Source organism: Heptranchias perlo, chromosome 14, assembly GCF_035084215.1.
Source record: "Heptranchias perlo isolate sHepPer1 chromosome 14, sHepPer1.hap1, whole genome shotgun sequence".
Classification (NCBI taxonomy): Eukaryota; Metazoa; Chordata; class Chondrichthyes; order Hexanchiformes; family Hexanchidae; genus Heptranchias; species Heptranchias perlo.
The window spans coordinates 62,500,943-62,524,790 of NC_090338.1; the positions used below are offsets into that span (position 1 = coordinate 62,500,943).

At 45.6% G+C, this 23,848-nt stretch overlaps 1 protein-coding gene across 1 annotated transcript in view; it reads left to right on the forward strand.

Moving 5' to 3' along the window:
- Positions 1-23,848, forward strand: part of LOC137332578 (slit homolog 3 protein-like) — a 612,265-nt gene that overhangs the window by 464,865 nt on the left and 123,552 nt on the right. Inside the window, exons 12-14 of the mRNA XM_067996507.1 lie at positions 14,526-14,597; positions 16,682-16,825; positions 20,353-20,516. Coding sequence (XP_067852608.1) covers positions 14,526-14,597; positions 16,682-16,825; positions 20,353-20,516 — 380 coding nt within the window. The remainder of the gene's footprint in view (positions 1-14,525; positions 14,598-16,681; positions 16,826-20,352; positions 20,517-23,848) is intronic.

A 23,848-nucleotide genomic window follows, 5' to 3' on the forward strand; every position in this document is an offset into this window, starting at 1 on the left:
TGCAGAGACTGTAGAATGTTGTACTGGGAGGTGCATAGACTAGAATGTTGTACTGGGAGGTGCATGGACTGTGGAATTTTGTTCTGGGAGGTGCAGAGACTGTAGAATGTTGTACTGGGACGTGCAGAGACTGTAGAATGTTGTACTGGGAGGTGGAGAGACTGTGGAATGTTGTACTGGGATTTGCTGAGTCTGTAGAATATTGTATTGGTTGCTGCTGGGACTGCAAAATGTTGTACTGTGAGGTGCAGAGACTGTAGAATGTTGTACTGGGAGGTGCAGAGACTGCAGAATGTTGTACTGGGAGGTGCAGAGACTGTAGACTGTTGTACTGGGAGGTGCAGAGACTGCAGAATGTTGTACTGGGAGGTGCAGAGAATGTAGAATGTTGTACTGGGAGGTGCAGAGACTGGAGAATGTTGTACTGGCAGGTGGAGAGACTGTAGAATGTTGTACTGAGAGGTGCAGAGACTGCAGAATGTTGTACTGGGAGGTGGAGAGATTGTAGAATGTTGTACTGAGAGGTGCAGAGACTGTAGAATGTTGTACTGGGAGGCGTTGAGAATGTGGAATATTTAACTGGGAGGTGCAGAGAACGTAGAATGTTGTTCTGGGTGGTGCAGAGGCTGGAGAACGTTGTACTGGGAGGTGCAGACACTGTAGAATGTTGTACTGGGACGTGCAGAGACTGTAGAATGTTGTCCTGGGAGGTGCAGAGACTGTGGAATGTTGTACTGGTAGGTGCAGAGAGTGCAGAATGTTGTACTGGGATGTGAAGAGTCTGTTGAATGCTGAGCTGGGAGGTGCAAAGAATGTGGAATGTTTCACTGTGAGATGCAGAGACTATAGAATGTTGTATTGGGATGTGCAGAGTCTGTAGAATGTTGTACTGGGAGTTGCATAGACTGTCGAATGTTGAACTGGGAGTTGCATAGACTAGAATGTTGTACTGGGAGGTGCATAGACTGTGGAATTTTGTTCTGGGAGGTGCAGAGACTGTAGAATGTTGTACTGGGACGTGCAGAGACTGTAGAATGTTGTACTGGGAGGTGGAGAGACTGTGGAATGTTGTACTGGGAGGTGCAGAGACTGTAGAATGTTGTACTGGGATGTGCAGAGACTGTAGAATGTTGTACTGGGATGTGCAAAGTCTGTTGAATGCTGAGCTGGGAGGCGCAGAGTCTGCAGAATGTTGTACTGGGAGGTGCAGAGACTGTAGAATGTTGTACTGGGATGTGCAGAGTCTGTTGAATGCTGAGCTGGGAGGCGCAGAGTCTGCAGAAAGTTGTACTGGGAGGTGCAGAGACTGTAGAATGTTGTACTGGGATTTGCTGAGACTGTAGAATATTGTATTGGTTGCTGCTGGGACTGTAAAATGTTGTACTGTGAGGTGCAGAGACTGTGGAATGTTGTTCTGGGAGGTGCAGAGACTGTGGAATGTTGTACTGGGAGGTGCAGAGACTGTGGAATGTTGTACTGGGAGGCGCCGAGACTGTTGAATGTTGTACTGGGAGCCGCAGAGACTGTTGAATGTTGTACTTGAATGGTCAGAGACTGTAGAATGCTGTACTGGGAGTTGCAAAGAACATGGAATGTTTCACTGTGAGATGCAGAGACTGCAGAATGTTGTCCTGGGAGGTGCTGAGAGTGTAGAATGTTGTACTGGAAGGTGCAGAGACTGTAGAATGTTGTACTGGGAGGTGCTGAGAGTGTAGAATGTTGTACTGGAAGGTGCAGAGACTGTAGAATGTTGTACTGGGAGGTGCTGAGAGTGTAGAATGTTGTACTGGAAGGAGCAGAGACTGTAGAATGTTGTACTGGGAGGTGCTGAGAGTGTAGAATGTTGTACTGGGATTTGCTGAGTCTGTAGAATATTGTATGGGTTGCTGCTGCGACTGCAAAATGTTGTACTGTGAGGTGCAGAGACTGTAGAATGTTGTACTGGGAGGTGCAGAGACTGTAGAATGTTGTACTGGGAGGTGCAGAGACTGCAGAATGTTGTACTGGGAGGTGCAGAGACTGCAGAATGTTGTACTGGGAGGTGCAGAGACTGTAGACTGTTGTACTGGGAGGTGCAGAGACTGCGGAATGTCGTACTGGGAGGTGCAGAGTCTGTAGAACGTTGTACTGGGATTTGCTGAGACTGTAGAATGTTGTACTGGGAGGTGCAGAGACTGTAGAATGTTGTACTGGGAGGGACAGAGACTGTAGAATGTTGTACTGGGAGGTACAGAGACTATAGAATGTTGTACTGGGAGGTGCAGAGACTGTAGAATGTTGTACTGGGAGGTACAGAGACTATAGAATGTTGTACTGGGAGGTGCAGAGTCTGTAGAACGTTGTACTGGGATTTGCTGAGACTGTAGAATGTTGTACTGGGAGGTGCAGAGACTGTGGAATGTTGTACTGGGAGGTACAGAGACTGTAGAATGTTGTACTGGGAGGTACAGAGACTGTAGAATGTTGTACTGGGAGGTACAGAGACTATAGAATGTTGTACTGGGAGGTGCAGAGTCTGTAGAACGTTGTACTGGGATTTGCTGAGACTGTAGAATGTTGTACTGGGAGGTGCAGAGACTGTAGAATGTTGTACTGGGAGGTACAGAGACTGTAGAATGTTGTACTGGGAGGTGCAGAGACTGCAGAATGTTGTACTGGGAGGTGCAGAGACTGCAGCATGTTGTATTGGTTGCTGCTGGGACTGTAGAATGTTGTCCTGGGAGCTGCAGAGACTGCAGAATGTTGTACTGGGATGTGCAGAGTCTGTTGAATGCTGAGCTGGGAGGCGCAGAGTCTGCAGAATGTTGTACTGGGAGGTGCAGAGACTGTAGAATGTTGTACTGGGATTTGCTGAGACTGTAGAATATTGTATTGGTTGCTGCTGTGACTGTAAAATGTTGTACTGTGAGGTGCAGAGACTGTGGAATGTTGTCCTGGGAGGTGCTGAGAGTGTAGAATGTTGTACTGGGAGGTGCAGAGACAGTAGAATGTCGTACTGGAAGGTGCAGAGACTGTAGAATGTTGTACTGGGAGGTGCTGAGAGTGTAGAATGTTGTACTGGAAGGTGCAGAGACAGTAGAATGTTGTACTGGGAGGTGCTGAGAGTGTAGAATGTTGTACTGGAAGGAGCAGAGACTGTAGAATGTTGTACTGGGAGGTGCTGAGAGTGTAGAATGTTGTCCTGCGATTTGCTGAGTCTGTAGAATATTGTATTGGTTGCTGCTGGGACTGCAAAATTTTGTACTGTGAGGTGCAGAGACTGTAGAATGTTGTACTGGGAGGTGCAGAGACTGTAGAATGTTGTACTGGGAGGTACAGAGACTGCAGAATGTTGTACTGGGAGGTGCAGAGACTGCAGAATGTTGTACTGGGAGGTGCAGAGACTGTAGACTGTTGTACTGGGAGGTGCAGAGACTGCGGAATGTCGTACTGGGAGGTGCAGAGTCTGTAGAACGTTGTACTGGGATTTGCTGAGACTGTAGAATGTTGTACTGGGAGGTGCAGAGACTGTAGAATGTTGTACTGGGAGGTACAGAGACTGTAGAATGTTGTACTGGGAGGTACAGAGACTATAGAATGTTGTACTGGGAGGTGCAGAGACTGTAGAATGTTGTACTGGGAGGTGCAGAGACTGTAGAATGTTGTACTGGGAGGTGCAGAGACTGTAGAATGTTGTACTGGGAGGTGCAGAGACTGCAGAATGTTGTACTGGGAGGTGCAGAGACTGCAGAATGTTGTACTGGGAGGTGCAGAGACTGTAGACTGTTGTACTGGGAGGTGCAGAGACTGCGGAATGTCGTACTGGGAGGTGCAGAGTCTGCAGAATGTTGTACTGGGAGGTGCAGAGACTGTAGAATGTTGTACTGGGAGGTGCAGAGACTGTAGAATGTTGTACTGGGAGGTGCAGAGACTGCAGAATGTTGTACTGGGAGGTGCAGAGACTGCAGCATGTTGTATTGGTTGCTGCTGGGACTGTAGAATGTTGTCCTGGGAGCTGCAGAGACTGTAGAATGTTGTACTGGGATGTGCAGAGTCTGTTGAATGCTGAGCTGGGAGGCGCAGAGTCTGCAGAATGTTGTACTGGGAGGTGCAGAGACTGTAGAATGTTGTACTGGGATTTGCTGAGACTGTAGAATATTGTATTGGTTGCTGCTGTGACTGTAAAATGTTGTACTGTGAGGTGCAGAGACTGTGGAATGTTGTTCTGGGAGGTGCAGAGGCTGTAGAATGTTGTACTGGGAGGTGCAGAGACTGTGGAATGTTGTACTGGGAGGTGCAGAGACTGTGGAATGTTGTACTGGGAGGCGCCGAGACTGTTGAATGTTGTACTGGGAGCCGCAGAGACTGTTGAATGTTGTACTTGAATGGTCAGAGACTGTAGAATGCTGTACTGGGAGTTGCAAAGAACATGGAATGTTTCACTGTGAGATGCAGAGACTGCAGAATGTTGTCCTGGGAGGTGCTGAGAGTGTAGAATGTTGTACTGGAAGGTGCAGAGACTGTAGAATGTTGTACTGGGAGGTGCTGAGAGTGTAGAATGTTGTACTGGAAGGTGCAGAGACAGTAGAATGTTGTACTGGGACGTGCAGAGACTGTAGAATGTTGTACTGGGAGGTGGAGAGACTGTGGAATGTTGTACTGGGAGGTGCAGAGACTGTAGAATGTTGTACTGGGATGTGCAGAGACTGTAGAATGTTGTACTGGGATGTGCAAAGTCTGTTGAATGCTGAGCTGGGAGGCGCAGAGTCTGCAGAATGTTGTACTGGGAGGTGCAGAGACTGTAGAATGTTGTACTGGGATGTGCAGAGTCTGTTGAATGCTGAGCTGGGAGGCGCAGAGTCTGCAGAAAGTTGTACTGGGAGGTGCAGAGACTGTAGAATGTTGTACTGGGATTTGCTGAGACTGTAGAATATTGTATTGGTTGCTGCTGGGACTGTAAAATGTTGTACTGTGAGGTGCAGAGACTGTGGAATGTTGTTCTGGGAGGTGCAGAGATTGTGGAATGTTGTACTGGGAGGTGCAGAGACTGTGGAATGTTGTACTGGGAGGCGCCGAGACTGTTGAATGTTGTACTGGGAGCCGCAGAGACTGTTGAATGTTGTACTTGAATGGTCAGAGACTGTAGAATGCTGTACTGGGAGTTGCAAAGAACATGGAATGTTTCACTGTGAGATGCAGAGACTGCAGAATGTTGTCCTGGGAGGTGCTGAGAGTGTAGAATGTTGTCCTGGAAGGTGCAGAGACTGTAGAATGTTGTACTGGGAGGTGCTGAGAGTGTAGAATGTTGTACTGGAAGGTGCAGAGACTGTAGAATGTTGTACTGGGAGGTGCTGAGAGTGTAGAATGTTGTACTGGAAGGTGCAGAGACAGTAGAATGTTGTACTGGGAGGTGCTGAGAGTGTAGAATGTTGTACTGGAAGGAGCAGAGACTGTAGAATGTTGTACTGGGAGGTGCTGAGAGTGTAGAATGTTGTACTGGGATTTGCTGAGTCTGTAGAATATTGTATTGGTTGCTGCTGGGACTGCAAAATGTTGTACTGTGAGGTGCAGAGACTGTAGAATGTTGTACTGGGAGGTGCAGAGACTGTAGAATGTTGTACTGGGAGGTGCAGAGACTGCAGAATGTTGTACTGGGAGGTGCAGAGACTGCAGAATGTTGTACTGGGAGGTGCAGAGACTGTAGACTGTTGTACTGGGAGGTGCAGAGACTGCGGAATGTCGTACTGGGAGGTGCAGAGTCTGTAGAACGTTGTACTGGGATTTGCTGAGACTGTAGAATGTTGTACTGGGAGGTGCAGAGACTGTAGAATGTTGTACTGGGAGGTACAGAGACTGTAGAATGTTGTACTGGGAGGTACAGAGACTATAGAATGTTGTACTGGGAGGTGCAGAGACTGTAGAATGTTGTACTGGGAGGTACAGAGACTATAGAATGTTGTACTGGGAGGTGCAGAGTCTGTAGAACGTTGTACTGGGATTTGCTGAGACTGTAGAATGTTGTACTGGGAGGTGCAGAGACTGTAGAATGTTGTACTGGGAGGTACAGAGACTGTAGAATGTTGTACTGGGAGGTACAGAGACTGTAGAATGTTGTACTGGGAGGTACAGAGACTATAGAATGTTGTACTGGGAGGTGCAGAGTCTGTAGAACGTTGTACTGGGATTTGCTGAGACTGTAGAATGTTGTACTGGGAGGTGCAGAGACTGTAGAATGTTGTACTGGGAGGTACAGAGACTGTAGAATGTTGTACTGGGAGGTACAGAGACTGTAGAATGTTGTACTGGGAGGTGCAGAGACTGTAGAATGTTGTACTGGGAGGTGCAGAGACTGCAGAATGTTGTACTGGGAGGTGCAGAGACTGCAGAATGTTGTACTGGGAGGTGCAGAGACTGTAGACTGTTGTACTGGGAGGTGCAGAGACTGCGGAATGTCGTACTGGGAGGTGCAGAGTCTGCAGAATGTTGTACTGGGAGGTGCAGAGACTGTAGAATGTTGTACTGGGAGGTGCAGAGACTGTAGAATGTTGTACTGGGAGGTGCAGAGACTGCAGAATGTTGTACTGGGAGGTGCAGAGACTGCAGCATGTTGTATTGGTTGCTGCTGGGACTGTAGAATGTTGTCCTGGGAGCTGCAGAGACTGCAGAATGTTGTACTGGGATGTGCAGAGTCTGTTGAATGCTGAGCTGGGAGGCGCAGAGTCTGCAGAATGTTGTACTGGGAGGTGCAGAGACTGTAGAATGTTGTACTGGGATTTGCTGAGACTGTAGAATATTGTATTGGTTGCTGCTGTGACTGTAAAATGTTGTACTGTGAGGTGCAGAGACTGTGGAATGTTGTCCTGGGAGGTGCTGAGAGTGTAGAATATTGTACTGGAAGGTGCAGAGACAGTAGAATGTCGTACTGGAAGGTGCAGAGACTGTAGAATGTTGTACTGGAAGGTGCAGAGACTGTAGAATGTTGTACTGGGAGGTGCAGAGACAGTAGAATGTCGTACTGGAAGGTGCAGAGACTGTAGAATGTTGTACTGGGAGGTGCTGAGAGTGTAGAATGTTGTACTGGAAGGTGCAGAGACAGTAGAATGTTGTACTGGGAGGTGCTGAGAGTGTAGAATGTTGTACTGGAAGGAGCAGAGACTGTAGAATGTTGTACTGGGAGGTGCTGAGAGTGTAGAATGTTGTCCTGGGATTTGCTGAGTCTGTAGAATATTGTATTGGTTGCTGCTGGGACTGCAAAATTTTGTACTGTGAGGTGCAGAGACTGTAGAATGTTGTACTGGGAGGTGCAGAGACTGTAGAATGTTGTACTGGGAGGTGCAGAGACTGCAGAATGTTGTACTGGGAGGTGCAGAGACTGCAGAATGTTGTACTGGGAGGTGCAGAGACTGTCGACTGTTGTCCTGGGAGGTGCAGAGACTGCGGAATGTCGTACTGGGAGGTGCAGAGTCTGTAGAACGTTGTACTGGGATTTGCTGAGACTGTAGAATGTTGTACTGGGAGGTGCAGAGACTGTAGAATGTTGTACTGGGAGGTACAGAGACTGTAGAATGTTGTACTGGGAGGTACAGAGACTATAGAATGTTGTACTGGGAGGTGCAGAGACTGTAGAATGTTGTACTGGGAGGTGCAGAGACTGTAGAATGTTGTACTGGGAGGTGCAGAGACTGTAGAATGTTGTACTGGGAGGTGCAGAGACTGCAGAATGTTGTACTGGGAGGTGCAGAGACTGCAGAATGTTGTACTGGGAGGTGCAGAGACTGTAGACTGTTGTACTGGGAGGTGCAGAGACTGCGGAATGTCGTACTGGGAGGTGCAGAGTCTGCAGAATGTTGTACTGGGAGGTGCAGAGACTGTAGAATGTTGTACTGGGAGGTGCAGAGACTGTAGAATGTTGTACTGGGAGGTGCAGAGACTGCAGAATGTTGTACTGGGAGGTGCAGAGACTGCAGCATGTTGTATTGGTTGCTGCTGGGACTGTAGAATGTTGTCCTGGGAGCTGCAGAGACTGTAGAATGTTGTACTGGGATGTGCAGAGTCTGTTGAATGCTGAGCTGGGAGGCGCAGAGTCTGCAGAATGTTGTACTGGGAGGTGCAGAGACTGTAGAATGTTGTACTGGGATTTGCTGAGACTGTAGAATATTGTATTGGTTGCTGCTGTGACTGTAAAATGTTGTACTGTGAGGTGCAGAGACTGTGGAATGTTGTTCTGGGAGGTGCAGAGGCTGTAGAATGTTGTACTGGGAGGTGGAGAGACTGTGGAATGTTGTACTGGGAGGTGCAGAGACTGTGGAATGTTGTACTGGGAGGCGCCGAGACTGTTGAATGTTGTACTGGGAGCCGCAGAGACTGTTGAATGTTGTACTTGAATGGTCAGAGACTGTAGAATGCTGTACTGGGAGTTGCAAAGAACATGGAATGTTTCACTGTGAGATGCAGAGACTGCAGAATGTTGTCCTGGGAGGTGCTGAGAGTGTAGAATGTTGTACTGGAAGGTGCAGAGACTGTAGAATGTTGTACTGGGAGGTGCTGAGAGTGTAGAATGTTGTACTGGAAGGAGCAGAGACTGTAGAATGTTGTACTGGGAGGTGCTGAGAGTGTAGAATGTTGTACTGGGATTTGCTGAGTCTGTAGAATATTGTATTGGTTGCTGCTGGGACTGCAAAATGTTGTACTGTGAGGTGCAGAGACTGTAGAATGTTGTACTGGGAGGTGCAGAGACTGTAGAATGTTGTACTGGGAGGTGCAGAGACTGCAGAATGTTGTACTGGGAGGTGCAGAGACTGCAGAATGTTGTACTGGGAGGTGCAGAGACTGTAGACTGTTGTACTGGGAGGTGCAGAGACTGCGGAATGTCGTACTGGGAGGTGCAGAGTCTGTAGAATGTTGTACAGGGAGGTGCAGAGACTGTAGAATGTTGTACTGGGAGGTACAGAGACTGTAGAATGTTGTACTGGGAGGTACAGAGACTATAGAATGTTGTACTGGGAGGTGCAGAGACTGTAGAATGTTGTACTGGGAGGTGCAGAGACTGTAGAATGTTGTACTGGGAGGTGCAGAGACTGCAGAATGTTGTCCTGGGAGGTGCAGAGACTGCAGAATGTTGTACTGGGAGGTGCAGAGACTGTAGACTGTTGTACTGGGAGGTGCAGAGACTGTAGAATGTTGTACTGGGAGGTGCAGAGACTGTAGAATGTTGTACTGGGAGGTGCAGAGACTGTAGAATGTTGTACTGGGAGGTGCAGAGACTGCAGAATGTTGTCCTGGGAGGTGCAGAGACTGCAGAATGTTGTACTGGGAGGTGCAGAGACTGTAGACTGTTGTACTGGGAGGTGCAGAGACTGCGGAATGTCGTACTGGGAGGTGCAGAGTCTGCAGAATGTTGTACTGGGAGGTGCAGAGACTGTAGAATGTTGTGCTGGGAGGTGCAGAGACTGTAGAATGTTGTACTGGGAGGTGCAGAGACTGCAGAATGTTGTACTGGGAGGTGCAGAGTCTGCAGCATGTTGTATTGGTTGCTGCTGGGACTGTAGAATGTTGTCCTGGGAGCTGCAGAGACTGTAGAATGTTGTACTGGGAGGTGCAGAGACTGTAGAATGTTGTACTGGGAGGTGCAGAGACTGTAGAATGTTGTACTGGGAGGTGCAGACACTGTAGAATGTTGTACTGGGAGGTGCAGACACTGTAGAATGTTGTACTGGTAGGTGGAGAGACTGTAGAATTTTGTACTGGGAGGTGCAGAGACTTGAATGTTGTACTGTGAGGTGCAGAGACTGTAGAATGTTGTACTGGGAGGAGTTGAGAATGTGGAATATTTAACTGGGAGGTGCAGAGACTGTAGAATGTTGTACTGGGAGATTCAGAGACTGTAGAATGTTGTACTGGGAGATGCAGAGACTGTAGAATGTTGTACTGGGAGGTGCAGAGACTGTAGAATGTTCTACTGGTAGGTGCAGAGACAGTAGAATTTTGTACTGGGATGTTCAGAGACTGTAGAATGTTGTACTGGGATGTGCAGAGACTGTAGAATGTTCTACTGGGAGGTGCAGAGACTGTAGAATGTTGTATTTTGAGGTTCAGAGACTGTAGAATGTTGTACTGGGATGTGCAGAGACTGTAGAATGTTGTATTTTGAGGTTCAGAGATTGCAGAATGTTGTACTGGGATGTGCAGAGACTGTGGAAGGTGCTGTGTTTGCTATTGCGTTTGATGTGTTCCTTGTACTGGCTGCTGTACTCCAATGATACCTACAGATTAAATTACTGATGAGTCCCCCTCAACTGGCATAGTGCACTCTTACAGTGCATTTACTTTTCATGGAATCATATAATGATACAGCACAGAAGGAGGCCATTCCGCCCATTGTGCCTGTGCTGGCTCTTTGGAAGAGCTATCCAAATAGCCCCATTCCCCTGCTCTTTCCCCATAGCCCTTCAAATTTTTCCACTTCAAGTCTTTGTCCAATTCACGTTTCAAGTTATTATTGAATCTGCTCCCATCACTGTATTCGGCTGCGCATTCCAGATCATAACAACTCGTCGCGTTAAAAGTTTTTTCCTCATGTCGGCTCTGGTTCTTTTGCCAATTACCTTCAACCTGTGTCTTCTGGCTGCTGACCCTTTTGCCACTGGAAACAATTTCTCCCTATTTACTCCGTCAAAATCCATCATGATTTTGAACACCTCTATCAAATCTCCCCTTAAACTTCTCTGTTCTAAGAAGAACAATCCCAGCTTCTCCAATCTCTCCACTTAACTGAAGTCTTTCATCCCTGGTACCATTCTTGTAAATCTCCTCTGCACCTGCTCTAAGACCTTGATATCCTTCCTAAAGTGTGGTGCTCAGAATTGGCCACAATACTCCAGCTGGGGCCTAATCAATGATTTGTAAAAGTTTAGTGTCACTTCCTTGCTTTTGTGCTCTCTGGGGCCGATTTTTGGATGACGGAGCGGGTGTGTTGGGGGTGGGGTGGTCTCCGAAAGTCGCTAAAATCCGGAGCAGTTTCGGAGCTCGGCTCCAACCCGCTGACTTCCGGGTTCCCCAGTGACGCGTTCGGGTGTGTGCGCGCCTCCGGAATACGGGAGTCCCACCGGCAATTAAAGCCGGCGGGATGATCATTTACATAGTTTGTCAGATAGTTAAAGTACTTGAGATACCTGATTGAGTGGACATTTTGGCAGGGGTGCAATTTTGAAGGATCCTCAGCGTGTTTCCTGTGCTGTGGGAAACACTCCCTGTTGCAACAGACGTGTTTCAGCCAGCAGCCAGTGGGAGATGCAAATGATTATTTGGCAGGTGGGGAGAAAACCTCATTTATTGCAGCAGGGCATTCTGTCACTTCAGACAAAGTTTTGGCTGCAACACCTTTGTCTTTTCAAAATTCTTACTTTCCACCCAAAACTCTGCTGTGCAAACATATTTACCTACTTTGCGGACCCCCTCAAACTCACACCGTCAGGATGGGGGACGCCATGGCTGCATTCACCATTTCATCCGAGGACAAGCAACATCACCAGCCTCGCCAGGCACGGCGTCCACCTCCGCCACGTGGAGCTCCACAACACAGTGCTGCGCCACAGGCACCTGCACAACAGCACGGAGGGCTGAGAGACCCCGGCGATGTCGCCGGTGACACCCTGGGATGATCCGGAGGCAAAGAGGGCAACAACAGAGAGAGCGATGTCGCAGGAGGCATTACCCTCGCAACAGGTTCTACAGACTGAGGCTCAACTTCCTGGACCTCTCTGAGGAGCAGTGCATATAGAGGCTCAGAGTCAGTCACCAGGTAGTCGCGGACATCTACAGCCTCCTTCATGCCGAGCTGCTCCCGGCTGGGCCCAGCAGCATCTCCTTACCTGTCGCTGTCAAAGTCACCACTGCCCTCAACCTCTTTGCCTCCGGATCGTTCCAGGGTGCCACCGGGGACATCGCCGGGGTCTCTCAGTCATCTGCACACAAGTGCATAAGGCAGGTCACTGACGGCTTGTTTCGCAGGGCCTCGCACTGCGTCAACTTCCCCATGGACGATCTCAGCCAGACGGAGAGGGCAGTGGGATTCCACGCTGTGGCTGGCTTCCCACTGAAGCAGGATATAATCGATTACACCCATATAGCAATAGGAGCACCTCCACACGAGCCAGGACTGTTCATCAACAGGAAGGGCTATCACTCCATCAACACTTTGCTCGTTTGTGACCACCGGAAAAGATTCCTTCACGTGTGCGCCAAATCCCCTCACAGCTGCCACGATTCCTTCATCCTCCAGGAGTCCAACATCCCGCCCCTCTTCCACGCACCGAACACCCGCAAGGGCTGGCTCCTCGGGGACAAGGGATACCCCCTGCACATGTGGCTCATGAAGCACTTCCTGCACTGAACCCATGTACTGGAGATGTTGCTGGTGCTGGTGACCTCTGCCATTTTGAGCCCCGCCACTGAGCAACAACGTCGATATAATGACAGCCACATCGCTACCAGGTCTACAATTGAGCATGGTACGGGGCTGCTCAAGATGCGCTTCAGATGCCTTGATCGTTCTGGGGGAGCGCTTCAATACGCTTCAGACAGAGTGGGACACATTATAGTCGTGTGTTGTGCCCTGCACAACATGACATAACAGAGAGGGGTGCCGCTTGAGGAGGCCCCATCCACATCTACCACCCACATTGAGGAGGAGGAGGAGGAGGAGGAGGAGGAGGAGTGAGTGATGGTGATGTAGCCAACCGATGAGTGCATTGGTTTGAGTGTGGCTGACTGTGAAAGGGATGCATCAGAGGGTGAGAATGGGACAGAGCCATGACGTTGTATGAGGATTAGGATGAGTGGTAGTGGTGGAGTGAGTAATGGGGAGGCGAGGAAATGCAGGTAAGTTGAGGATGAGCTTTAAGTGGGTGTGAGGAGTGATGTGATAGAGTAGTGTTGGCAGTGCAGAATGAGTTGGAGGGGGGTGTGATGATGTGGAAGATGGAATGTAGGAGAATGAGTAAGTGTGCTCACTTTGGCTGACCTAGTTAGGTCATTGAAGCACTTCCTGCACTGGACCCATGTATGGGAGATGTTGCTGGCGCTGGTGACCTCTGCCACCTTGAGCCAGGCCTTTTTTTTTATTCGTTCATGGGATGTGGGCGTCACTGGCAAGGCTAGCATTTATTGCCCATCCCTCATTGCCCTTGAGAAGGTAGTGGTGAGCCACCTTCTTGAACCGCTGCAGTCCGTGTGCTGTTAGGAAGGGAGTTCCAGGATTTTGACCCAGCGACGATGAAGGAACAGCGATATATTTCCAAGTCAGGATGGTGTGTGACTTGGAGGGGGACGTACAGGTGGTGTTGTTCCCATGTGCCTGCTGCCCTTGTCCTTCTAGGTGGTAGAGGTCGTGGGTTTGGGAGGAAGAAGCTTTGGCGAGTTGCTGCAGTGCATCCTGTGGATGGTACACACTGCAGCCACTGTGCGCCAGTGGTGGAGAGAGTGAATGTTTAGGGTGGTACATGGGGTGCCAATCAAGCGGGCTGCTTTGTCCTGGACGGTGTCGAGCTTCTTGAGTGTTGTTGGAGCTGTACTCATCCAGGCAAGTAGAGAGTATTCCATCACACTTCTGTGGCAGAGGCAGGCTACTTCCTCCCGTCCGCCGGGTAGAACACATCCCTCCTCCTCCTCACCCCATTCAGTAGCACCTGGAGTGAGGCATCACTAAATCTAGGAGCAGCCTTTCCCCTGGGCTGCTCCATTGTGCTGTTTGGGTTTTTGCTCCAGGAGCAGCCATTGGAGGACTGCCCCTTTAAATAGAGTTCCTCCAGCTGACAGCCTGTGATCTGGGTGCGCAGTCCGCCCACTGCGCAGGTTTCCGACGGCAAACCCGGAAGCCACGTTATGTGGCTCCAATTTACCCGCGATCGCGTGGGGAACGAACAGATTTTATTGGGCGGGTTACCCACGCGCCCAAACGCCTCCCACTGCCTTTCCGTCTCTCCGCTAATATCGGGGCCTATGCCTCTATTTATGAAGCTGAGGATCCCATATGCCTTTACTGGCTTCTAACCAGTGGGGCAGTCATTGCAAGTCATTGGACTGTGATCCTATGGCTATTTTGAGTATGACATTTTGTGTAAATTGTATTTAATGACACAATCTGCACGTGGTATACCAAGGAAATAATGTCTTAACTATCAAAGAAAAATTTAAACTGACAGGGATTTCGTAAAGACGCTACTATCACTGCTGTTTAATGAAAGAGGAAGAATAACCTGCCAGATTGACCACTAATCCTTAATCTTATAGTGGGAGATATCTGTACACTTACTGATGTTTTGTTGTCACCTCACACAACATAGGAAAGTACAGGAATGGAAAAGACTCCTGAGGCCATCTGGCCTGCCCCAAAAACTCATACCTCTCAAATTGTTGTTATAAAAATGTAAGTTGTTATTGTACATGTATAACCCATAATTTTGGTGGCTGGTCAAGAATAAATCAGCTCAGTTCTAAAGTGAAGTCTTGCTGCCGAACAAATAAGCTTGCTTTCTTTTTCTTCTTAGTGTCCTCTATGGAAACAAGATTACCGAACTCCCCAAGGGCCTCTTCGATGGGCTAATATCGATCCAGCTGCTGTGAGTAACATTCCATTTAAGTTTAATTCACAAAGTTAAATCGACCAACGGCAGTTAGTGTAATGGTAGGACCACTGCAAATGGCTGCCTGTTCAAAACCATTAAATAAATCAGGTATAGTATGCTCCGTTTAAGGCATAACTGGCCAACTTGTCACTCCACATTAGCCATGAGCTTGTAATGCACACCATCTTTTTAATCCATCTAAGAAGTGTAACAAGAAAGAAATTATGTACATTCCAGACTGAAAGTCCCTTAAATTACACCATATCAAAATACAACATTATTAATCAATCTGATTGAGAATATGAAAAAACAAATTAAGCACATTACAGATTTCTCTTACAGTGCAAGTCCTTTTAACTTGGGATTTCTCCCAACAAGTGCAATGTAAAAAGTGTAATTGAAAAAGAATTTAGAGTTTGAGGCACTTTTAAATGGAAGACAATCTGACTTTTAAAGGGGTGGTGCCATTGCGGTGAAGTATTTTTCAAGATATTTTACTCTGTCTGCATGAAGAAAGTGGGAACAGTGTACTGATGCAGTTGGTGACACAAAGACAAAAGCAGGTGAGGCACTTCCCTACTGGGAGGAAAAGAAAGTGCAACTTGGAGGCTCTGTTATGCACATGTTAGCAGTCTGATGCAAGGCAACATCAGCAAAAGGATTCTGAGCAGGTGGTCCATCCGTGGTCTCAGCTGGAGATCAGCACATGGTGCAAGAAACCGAGGAAATGGGAAATTTTTCATGTAAAGCTTTATTGGGATAGGGAATGGTTTACATAGAAGTACACAGAATTTATAGCACAGAAACAGGCCATTCGGCCTCACTGTCTGTGCCGGTGTTTATGCTCCACACGAGCCTCCTCCCTCCCCACTTCATCTAACCCTATCAGCATATTCTTCTATTCCTTTCTCCCTCACGTGCTCATCTAGCTTTCCCTTCAGCTTTCCTTTTACCAAAAGCGACTACTGAAGCAGAGTCAATTCAAAGTTACACGCAATCAGTTGGTATTACAAATTGTGCAAGAATAATTCGGTAATCAATGGCAAATTTTATTTAACCTGTAACATAGAAATATTTCAAAACAATCCAGCTACTTGACACTAAATTCAGGTGAAGCAGCTGGAGAGTGAAGAGCAGAAAAACATGGTCTCCATTAAAAACAGAGCTCCAGTATCTTAGATCCACCAGTGGTGCCTCCATGTTCAGAAGCTTCAACTTTTTGTATTAAATAGAAAATCCTTCAGTCGTGTCATTAACTGTGGAGGAGCAATACAATTGGAGTCATTCAAACTGAAGGCAGAATCTACAGTTTTGCAAAAATGATTGCCATAGCTATTTAATCTTTGAGGGAGACACTGAAATGCAGCAAGAATGTTTTTCAAGATCAATGGAGTCTTCAATCAAGAGGTCTGCTGAGCTACTGAAATAACAACTCCTTCACCAGTAAAACCTTGGGCTGGAATAAAATGCCTTTCGGCCCTGGTCAAAGACCTCACTAAATTTTATTTTGTGGAGTATGGATGTACTGTGAATCCATTAAATGCAGTTTTGAAGATGGAGGATTCAAAATAATACAAGATTGCACTATACTCAAGACAAAGAGTTAATTGGGTCTATTCTAATGTTGCCCAACAAAGACTAACTTTACACCTGGTATCAGAATGAGAGAACTGATTGAGGGGATGGCTTGAATTTCATTCATAAAGTTTATGCCGATCCGCTGAAAGGCAATTCACCGTTTTTGACCTAAATGGAAAAATTCCAAATTTTCCAGAGGAGCATGCCCCTGGGTTCGTGTGAAATGCACCACCAATTTTGTGCCTTCAAAATTTGAACTGTCTCTTCCAGCACAGGTCCAACACTGGTACAGATGTAGCATCTGTACAACTGATTGGACAGCACAGGCCCAATATTGGTACATGTTAACCTCCGTATGGTGATTGGACTGTACAGGTCTGATAGTGGTATAGTACTGCACTGATCTGATACTGCTACAGTTTATTGGCTATGTGATTATGGTTAACTCCATACTGAAGTAAATGGGATCTAATTGAGCCGTTTCTCTCCTCACTCTACAGGCTCCTAAATGCCAACAAGATTAACTGTTTGCGTGTGAACACCTTCCAGGACTTGCAGAACCTCAACCTCCTTTCACTGTATGACAACAAGCTACAGACCATCGCTAAGGGATTGTTTACACCTCTCCGATCCATTCAGACGCTGTATGTATTCTGTTTTAGTGGTAATTCAACTGTCATTTTTCTACACTTTGTTAGAGAAGGTGACAGATTGGGTACAGATATGGGATGAGGAACAATGTGGTTATAGAAGAGGCTTAGCAGGTGCTAATGGCATTATGGATGAAATCCAATGTGGAACAATTAAGATTACAGAAGAGAGAGATTGATGGGATTGTAATGGAGATCCAATCTGAGAATGGTGGGATGGGAGACTAGTGGATGTTCAGGAGTCCCAACCGTTAAGTAATGGGATGACCAGATGAGGAATGACCCCATAATATAATATTTTAATGCTGCATTGGACTTGGCCATTGGACAGATAAGGATGGTTGGTGGCATGTTTTGCTTTGTGTGTAAAGTCAAAGAAAACTTTTCCTGCTGAACTGATGACTCTGTAGTTCTCTGTGGCAAGAAGCCATAGCACACGCTAGTGCCACAGAGCCCAGGTACATGGCTTGGCAGCTGAAAATTTCTCCCCTTCACTCAGTTCCCAGCTTTAGCCATGACACTTTGAGGAGGTGCTGATCAGAGGCTAAATAGGGGAGAGGGGAGGCCATTTACCCTGGGGTGAACCCACACAGCTCTTAGCAGCTAGTTGGTGACCATTGGTGGTGTCTGAGAGAAGGTCAGGGACAGAAGATGCATTTTAGGGATGAGACACTCAATTGGGTGGAAAGGGAGAAAATAAATTTTAAACCAGCAATAGTTGCTGTTATAAAAAAAAATTCTCTTCCCCCCCCCCCCCAAAAAAAAACTTTGTTGCAACATGATTCAGTAGTCAAAGGGTTAATGCAGGCCCCTTGTTAAATTACCAGACAGCAATCCAATTGAGGGTTTCAGAGGAACCAAGACAGTAAAGCTGGAGTCATTTTTGCTCGTAACCTAACCTCTGTGAGTGGATCACTGAAATTCATCACAAAGTACTGACTATTCTTTGAAATACACGCATGCCTGTGAACTTTCTGAGCAGTTAATCCTCTTACCAGTCCGATACTGCGTTTTAATTGCAAGTTTGGGATGCAGAGAGGCTAAAAGTCCTGACAAAATGTTATTGTTGTACCGTGGGCGTTAAGGCATGCTGAATTTGTGTGACACAGGGTATACAGTGTTAACATCAGGCCAGTGAAATTCACTACCCTACATATTATACATTAGAGGACAATTTGTAGTCTGAATTTGCCTATTATTTTGCTCCCCAACTGCAAACTAACTCCCTGGTAATATCCTCTGTGAATCACATCATCGTGTTCAGTCCTGATTCTATCACAATGGCCTCTCTCAGCAGTTAATGGCATCACCTGTCTCTCAAGATTCAATCATAGGAACAGGAGTAGGCCATTCAGCCTGTTCTACCATTCAGTTAGATCATGGCTGAGCTTTATCTTAACTCTGTTTACCCGCCTTGGTTCCGTAACCCTTAATAACCTTGCCTAATAAAAATCTATCAATCTGAGTTTTTATATTTTCAATTGACCCCCAGCTTTTTGGAGGAGAGATCACAGTCTCATTTCTCATTGCCTTTGACACTGTGCCTGCTCGACCAATGGCACAGTCAGTCTGGCCGAACGACGAGCTGTGTATCAAGTGCACCGGTGCTGCGATGACACCACTGATGCACAGTCTGTCACCTCCTCATGCAGCAGCACTGCGCCATCGGTAGACTCTAATGTACAGTCTGGTTAGAGTTAGTCCTTTCAAAGTCTTTATTTGCTTTCTGTCACTGGCAAAAGATCTGAATTCAGACTGCAGACTAACTTTTAAGACATAGCATCATTACCTGAGAAGCAGTCTGTCTCTGATGTTTTTTAATAAAGATATGTTTAATTTAGTCCATGAACCGTTTCATTCCAGGGTTTTATTTATACATTATCTTTTTATTTCCCTCTAACCTGTATAGTACCTGATCTAAGTGCTAGGTGTACAACACTTAAGCCCTTTGATGAGCAAAAAATTCAATTATTTTTCAAACTGAAGTCAGCTTTAATAATCCCTCCCAGTGTTACTGACTGTATCTTTATTAAAGTACCACATAATCGACTTATTAGCAAAATTAAAGCCCATGGGATTAAAGGGACAGTGACAGCGTGGATTGGCTAGGGGACAGAAAGCAGAGAGTAGTGGTGAACGGTTGTTTTTCAAACTGGATGGAAGTGGTGTTCCCTAGGGGTCAGTATTAGGACTGCTGCTCTTTTTGATATATATATTAATGACCTAGACTTGGTTATAGAGGGTATAATTTCAAAGTTTGCAGATGACACGAAACTTGGAAATGTAATAAACAATGTGGATGATAGTAACAGACTTCAGGAGGACATAGACAGACTGGTGAAATGGGCAGACACATGGCAGATGAAATTTAACACAGAGAAGTGTGAAGTGATGCATTTTGGTAGAAAGAATGAGGCAAGGCAATATAAAATAAATGGTACAATTTTAAAGGGGGTGCAGAAACAGAGAGACCTGGGGGTGCACATACACAAATCTTTGAAAGTGGCAGGACAAGTTGAGAAGGCTGTTAAAAAAGAATATAGGATCCTGGGCTTTATTATTGGAGGCATAGAGTACAAAAGCAAGGAAGTTATGCTAAACCTTTATGAAACAATAGTTAGGCCTCAGCTGGAGTATTGTGTTCACTTCTGGGCACCACACTTTTGGAAGGATGTCAAGGCCTTCGAGAGGGTGCAGAAGAAATTTACTAGAATGGTGCCAGGGATGAGGGACTTCAGTTATGTGGAGAGACTGGAGAAGCTGAGGTTGTTCTCCTTAGAACAGAGAAGGTTAAGGGGAGATTTGATAGAGGTGTTCAAAATCATGAACGTTTTTGCAGAGTAAATAAGGAGAAACTATTTCCAGTGGCAGACGGGTCGGTAACCAAAGGACACAGATTTAAGGTGATTGACAAATGAGCCAGAGGCAACATGAGGAAACTTTTTTTTACTCAGCGAGTTGTTATAATCTGGAATGCACTGCCTGAAAGGGAGGTGGAAGCAAATTCAATGGTAATTTTCAAAAGGGAATTGGATAAATACTTGAAGGGAAAAAATTTACAGGGCTATGGGGAAAGAGCAGGGGAATGGGACTTATCAGATAACTCTTCCTACAAGCCGACACAGACACAATGGGCCAAATGGCCTCCTCCTGTGCTGTACCTACTATGATCCTCGGATACTATGATGGTAATCCAACTCCCTCACACTGTCACACTCAGTAACTCCTCCCAGCCAGCACCCTGTGTTCTGACTGTATCTCTACTGATGTTAATCCAGTCCCTCACATGATCAGAAACTTGAAATAAAAATAGTTGAAAGAAATAATAGTAAACCTTTGAAGCTGATTTTCGCAAGAGATAGTAAGATAGTAAGAGCCCCCCCTTTAAAAGGATACTTAATTTGCAATCTGTGACAATTGTAAAGAAACACATAGAGCTTTGAGACATCTTACTTTCTTGGTTTTAAAATGATTCGTCTCTCAATTTGCCTTTCTCAAAAAAAAAATGCTTTTTAATGCAGCCACTTGGCCCAGAATCCGTTTGTGTGTGACTGCCATCTGAGGTGGCTGGCTGACTACCTTCACAACAACCCGATCGAAACCAGCGGTGCACGCTGCACCAACCCACGCCGCCTGGCCAACAAACGCATCAATCAGATCAAGGGAAAGAAGTTCCGCTGCTCAGGTAAACCCCCATTCACAAAATTAGCCGCGTGTCCAAGTCAGACCGATAACTAGGGACCTGTTCTTCAGAAATCAAATCCTCTCCGTGGGTCAGAGGTCAGTGTGGAATGCAGGTCTGTCCATTGCACTAGCCAGCTACAGTCAGAAACAGGAATAAGTGGAACTTACTGAAAGTTAAGTCCAAACAGGCTTTGGCAAACTCATCTTTCTCATTGTGTATGTTTTTTTTAACTGAGAGTGCCTATTCTGTGTTTGAAATACATATTTAGTAAAAAAAAATTACTGAGGCCGTCAAATTAAATTTGACTGTCTGGGACAGCAGTGATTAGGAAACAGGACCATCTTCGTAAATTAAATCCAGAATATGTTATTAAGTTAGAGAAAGCAAGGCAAGGAAAGGCAGAGGCTGATGAGCTGATGTTTTATTGTAACAGACGAATCTTAAAGGGACATTGCTACTTTTTCTCTTTTACCATCAGGACCCTTTTGGTAAGTAAAACTGGATCAAAGAATGATGATTAAAATAAAACCTTTTGTTTATTCTGATCATTTTTAGCAATATTTTTGGTTAAATAGTGAACGGTAATGATATCACAGAGTACAACTATTGGGAAATAAAATTAGCAATAGCAAAAGTCAATCAGCAGCAGATAAGTCACAGCATTCCTTACTTAAATTAAGAGAATCTGTCACAAAACAATAAAATGTCTTGAAGCCCTCATAGATCAAAAGTACTGCTCTTAGTTTGGACGAATGTACGTGATGAGTTTATCCATGAAATCAAAAATTTATGGGAGGGTTCCACCAGTCCAAGCTTGCTTGCTGCCTGGCAAAGCTTTCTTTAACTTTCATTTAAAAAGCACTTTTCATGACCTCAAGACGTCGCAAAGCGTTTTATAGCCAATGAAGTACTTTTTGAAGTGTAGTCACTGTTGTAATGTAGGAGTGATGTGGAGATGCCGGTGATGGACTGGGGTTGACAATTGTAAACAATTTTACAACACCAAGTTATAGTCCAGCAATTTTATTTTAAATTCACAAGCTTTCGGAGGCTTCCTCCTTCGTCAGGTGAACGATGTGAACGAGGTTTTCATTTTCACATCGTTCACCTGACGAAGGAGGAAGCCTCCGAAAGCTTGTGAATTTAAAATAAAATTGCTGGACTATAACTTGGTGTTGTAAAATTGTTTACAGTAATGTAGGAGATGCAGCAGCTGAGATTCATTGAGGAAACTTGATTTTGGGCAACAATTATACCCCAGGTTTCCCTCGAACTCCAAACTGGGTCATAGGCAGCAGATAACACAAAGGTAACCTACCCAATTACACAACACTGCCAATTAAATAGGTGTTCAGAAGCACAGAAACTGCCTGACAGGTTTTCCTTGTATGACGACTATACCTGTGAAACAAAGCAACCCTGGTGGAGAGAGTGATAGCCTTCTCCCTTGGTGGACAGGCCAGCACAGATACTTATTAAGCAATCTATTTCTTCAAGGCTAAGCAATTCCCTTTGAAGTGACATTAACACATCAGTCAAGATGTATATTTCCTTCGATACAGAGAACCAGAGCATCCTTTTGGAATGTAAAGAAATATTTTAAACTTATCACAATACTGCTAAGTCATAGTTTTTTTTTAATGATTGAAAACAAGACAGATCTCCAATCCGTTACAATCGCTATAACCAGCTCCACACTAAGCAGAAGGATCCTTGCTTTCCCGCAGTATCCACTAAGTTCATTCATAAGATTGTTCATTCATAAAATTTGTGTAAAAAATTGCGCATTTAGTTGTTTAAAAGCCTGGGCTAGATTTCCACAGAAAACATGGCCCAAGTTTAGTAAAATTGTCTCCTTGAAATGGTGAGTCACTAAGCCGATCCGGTGAGTTAGTACATCTATAATGCTATTTGGGAGCCTTTTATAGTGTCACTATGAAATTTGCAGCAGCGCTTAATGCCAGAACTAACAGATAAATGATCTGTGAAACTTTGCAGGTAATGCAGACTGATCAGTGCAATGGACATGTACTGCAAGAAGAAAAAAGAAAGAACTTGCATTTGTATAGCGCCTTTCACAACCTCAGGACATTCCAAAGCGCTTTACAGCCAACTAAATGCTTTTGAAGTGTAGTCACTGTTGTAATGTAGGAAATGCAGCAGCTGATTTGAGTATAGCAAGGTCCCACAAACAGCAATGTGATAATGACCAGATAATCTGTTTTTTGGTGATGTTGGTTGAGGAATAAATATTGGCCAGGACTCCCCTGCTCTTCTTCGAAGTAGTAGCTGTGGGATCTTTTAAGTCCACCTGAGAGGGAAGACAGGCTTCTGACTCAGAGGTGAGAGTGCTACCCACTGAGCCAAGCCTGACACTGCATTTGTACTGTACAGTACAAATGTGATAAAAAGTAAGGCCTGCAGTACAAATGGATTTTGGAAATCACAATTTGAGGACTACATCCACCACAAACAATAATCCACAAATTTTCAATAACTAAGAGATTTCATATATTATCTTTTTATATAAAATGGACAAATTTTACTTTTTTCGCTGTAAACTGCCAGCTTAAAGGAGTTTACTGCTGCATTTCCATTTGTCTGAATACACATCACTTTGTCTAAAACCATTACAGTGTCAAATTGCATCAGGATCTCAATCCTGGCGAGGAAATCTTTGGATTGTTCTAGTATCCCTTTGACCTATAGCTTGTCAAATTCATAGTATCATTGTAGGTATTGCACCGAAGGAGGCCATTCAGCCCATCGTGCCTGTGCTGGCTCTTTGAAAGAGCTATCCCATTAGTCCCATTCCCCTGCTCTTTCTCCATAGCCTTTTTTCCCTTCAAGTATTTATCCATTTCCCTTTTGAAAGTTACCATTGAATCTGCTTCCACCACCCTTTCAGGCAGTGCATTCCAGATCATTACAACTCGCTGCGTAAAAAAATGTTTCCTCATATCGCCTCTGGCTCTTTTGCCGATCACTTTAAATCTGTGACCTCTGGTTACCGACCCTTCAGCCACTGGAAACAGTTTCTTTTTATTTACTCTATCAAAACCATTCATGATTTTGAACACCTCTGTCAAATCTCCCCTTAACCTTCTCTGTTGTAAGGAGAACAACTCCACCTTCTCCAATCTCTCCACATAACTGAAGTCCCTCATCCCTGGCACCATTCTAGTAAATCTCTTCTGCACCCTCTCCAAGGCCTGGACATCCTTCCTAAAGTGAGGTGCCCAGAATTGAACACAGTACTCCAGCTGAGGCCTAACCAGTGTTTTATAAAGATTTAGCATTATTTCCTTGCTTTTGTACTCTTTGGGGCCGAT